At 51.1% G+C, this 3,113-nt stretch overlaps 1 protein-coding gene across 1 annotated transcript; it reads right to left on the bottom strand.

The window, feature by feature from the left end:
• On the bottom strand, positions 1 to 3,113 carry LOC127299826 (uncharacterized). Its single transcript, XM_051329870.2, has 2 exons — positions 447 to 3,113; positions 1 to 359 (listed from the first exon to the last, which is right to left on the bottom strand). Exon 1 carries the CDS (start codon positions 2,973 to 2,975, stop codon positions 1,779 to 1,781), a length of 1,197 nt encoding a protein of 398 aa, XP_051185830.2. The 5' UTR covers positions 2,976 to 3,113; the 3' UTR covers positions 1 to 359; positions 447 to 1,778.

Here is a 3,113-nt window from a genome sequence, read left to right as displayed (position 1 = left end):
AACAGCCAAAACCATGCATGTTGGGTTGTGTCTGCATACCCTGAGAGCCACGCCAAACTGGCCCAGAGTGAGACCGCCGCGGAGACGACCCAGCAGCCTCCGACAGTGGAGGCGCCACGGTCGGCCCGGCCACAACTACCTTATGGCCCGCCTGGGTTCTCGCCGTCGCCGCCAAGACGGCCTTCTGGCCCGCCTGCGCTCCGGACATCTCAGCGATTGACGTCGCCTTTGCATGGTCTGCATGCCTCGGTTGGTGATCCCGCAGCGATGATCGACGTACTTCCTCCTCCAAATGTGCCTTGTCATTCAAAATCGGCACTGTATGGGTGCTCAAAAAATTTCGTCCTCCATGCTCAGCACTAGACATAGGAGAAACAGCAGTATTAAAAGCCGGTTCAAGATAAATCGGACTAATTGAAATAGATGCAAAACTAGAACTTGAATACCTCAATGTACTCTCAACGTGTTCAGTTTGCATGGTCACAGGGGTCTTGTGAGTATTATGTTCCTTCCCCAAGCCATGTGCCAAAACAGAAGAAGACTTTGTAATCCCTGTACTTGTTTTGTGGGCTGAAGATTTGTTTGTGTCATCTTTATCAGTCTCATTACTGGAAATGCTCTTTGATCTTTTAGTTTCTCTGTTAGATGCATTACCACTCTGCCCATTGCCACTGCCCCCAACATCATCATCATGCTTTGGAAGATCAGTCATTGTCACATCTGCCGGAGCTGATCTTTGTAATCCTTCTACTTCAAAACGTAGACGAAAGAAATCATTTTTTATTTTTAAGTCCCAAGTATTAGGTATCAAAGTGGGATCAAGACATGTAACCAGAATACGCAAAACTTTGTTGGCCCTTGTGAAGACAATATCCAAATCCTTCGTTTTCCCAAAAACATCACCTATAGTCCACATTGCCAAAAAATCATTTAGTGCCACAGGAGGCAGCTCATACACACGAACCCACACATCCTCAGGTGTCCAAGCTGGCTGAACAAAGTGCATATGAATAGGAGTGCCTGGTACCTGGAAACGGCCAAAACGCTGCACTCTCACTAAACCATGCTTGCTCGGAAAATTAACTCGAAAGATATTCTCCTCCACCATCTGCACCTCCCATTGGTACTGTTCATCAACATCCACTATCCATCTCAGTTGTGTTACAATTTCATCGACAGAGAGAGATCCTCCAGTAATTTTTACTCGGCCCAATCTAGTGTTTTCAACACAAGGTCTTACCGAGTCTGAAAGAGGAAGTTCCCAAAATGATAAATCCGGATGACCTAGACCGTACATAGCAATTCTTGGTCTCGGTGCTTTCAATATGGGACAATCGACAGTGGCATGACCTGATCTCTGACAACAGTCACAAAGAACTACAGAGCAATCATTCACACAATGTCCGGGTTTTTTACACCGATAGCACGTAGGACCTCCCTTCTTCTTTGTTGCTTGTGAAGCACCACCGGCATCAGAGCCACCATCCGAGGTCACACTCCTACCCTGATCATCAAACTCTGCCTGTATATTAGAAGCATCAAGAGGACTTTGCTCCATAACCTGATCTTGCTGAATGTTCGAAGCACTTGGAACCTGCGCTGACTGTGAAACAACCTTGGGCACATAAGATTGTCTAGCAGCAGTATTAAGACTAGGCTGAACAACTTCCCTAATGTATTGATCTGTTGGCTGAGAGGAATTCCTAGATGAATTAAGTGAATCTCGCTGAGTTGGACGATCAACAACTGTCTAGCCAAAGCCTCCGCTGTTTCTTTAACTAGCATTTGCTCCCTAGCCGATAAACCGCCACCATTGAAAGAATTTCGGTTGGACTCATACCTTCCACCATAGTTACTGTTTGAAAACCTCCGATTATTGTAACCCCCATTGTTACCTCCAAAACTGCGCCGGCCATCACCAGCGCCAAAGTTTGGACGGAAACCAGGTTCCTGTTTCCACCCCCAAAGCTATTGGGACGAATATCACCTGCCCTGAAAACGCCATCACCATACACGTTGGCGTTAGCTTGCCGATCACCGTCCCCATCGTGCTCATGCGTGCCGCTTGGTCCCCCTTGCTCGAAGTGAGGACGGCTGGGATTGGGACCGCCGTCCCACCGACCGCCACCACGCCCTCCAGAGGGCAGACCTCGGCCACGATTATTCCCCGCTCCGCCCCGGTTAGCCATGGCGGCTGCAAGGATACCCGAAGACGCGACAGTTGGGTGTGGAATTGATTTTGCCGAACCAAAACCTAGACGATGTCTCCTGCCGCTATCAAAACGCAGCAGTCGACCGTCAGGATTGGAAGAAATCGTTCGCCCCAGGCCCAGATGGCCCTGCAGATGGGTGAAACGATCCTTGCCCGAAATATTATGGCCCTGTTGGCCCAGATAGACGCGCCCAGAATTTTGAAAAACAAACGCTCGATCGTCAGAAGGAAGGGCATGCGACGACGGCGATCGACGACGGGTTGCCCTCCACTCTTTCTGCATCTTCCGCTTCCTCCGGTGAACCAGGATCCACTCCGCCGCATTGAAGGATTCCAGGGCAAAAATCGACGGCGAGAGAACCGGTTGAACAAAGGACGTCTTCTTCTTCGTCTTGATCCTGCTCATAGATGACAAACAGACATCAGATTGAATTGGAGACTTACCAGATCGAAGGATTTGGGCTGCCTCCCGCTGCCTCCGTTTCTTCTCTTCTCGACGTTGAATCGCAGACTTCTGCAGCTCTGTCAACGTGCAGTCTTCCTCCACCGGCGTTGCACAGAGGTAGGAGAGAGGCCTTCCCTCCGCCGCCGGAGAGACCACCGTCGGCACGCCGTCGCAGTCTTCATCGCCGGTATTTTGGGACAGCGCCCAGAATCGCCCCAGATTCGCCTGTAACGTCCCTCCGGAAAAAACGGTCATCCGGTCAACTGCATCGTCTCCGGCGCCGGTCGTCCTGGTTCGCCGACACTGCTCCGAGTGCATGCTCTCCGCCGATAGGCAGAGCCCCGCAGCAGGATACGTGCTGCTGGGTGATCATCTAGTGCTCCCGGACAGATGCGTTGTCGATGATGCCGGCCGGCGCAGCTCTCGCCCGAGCCTGCAGGCGTGGCGCTGTCCACC

Source organism: Lolium perenne, chromosome 5 (assembly GCF_019359855.2).
Source record: "Lolium perenne isolate Kyuss_39 chromosome 5, Kyuss_2.0, whole genome shotgun sequence".
Classification (NCBI taxonomy): Eukaryota; Viridiplantae; Streptophyta; class Magnoliopsida; order Poales; family Poaceae; genus Lolium; species Lolium perenne.
This window is presented reverse-complemented; position numbering and strand designations above follow the sequence as displayed.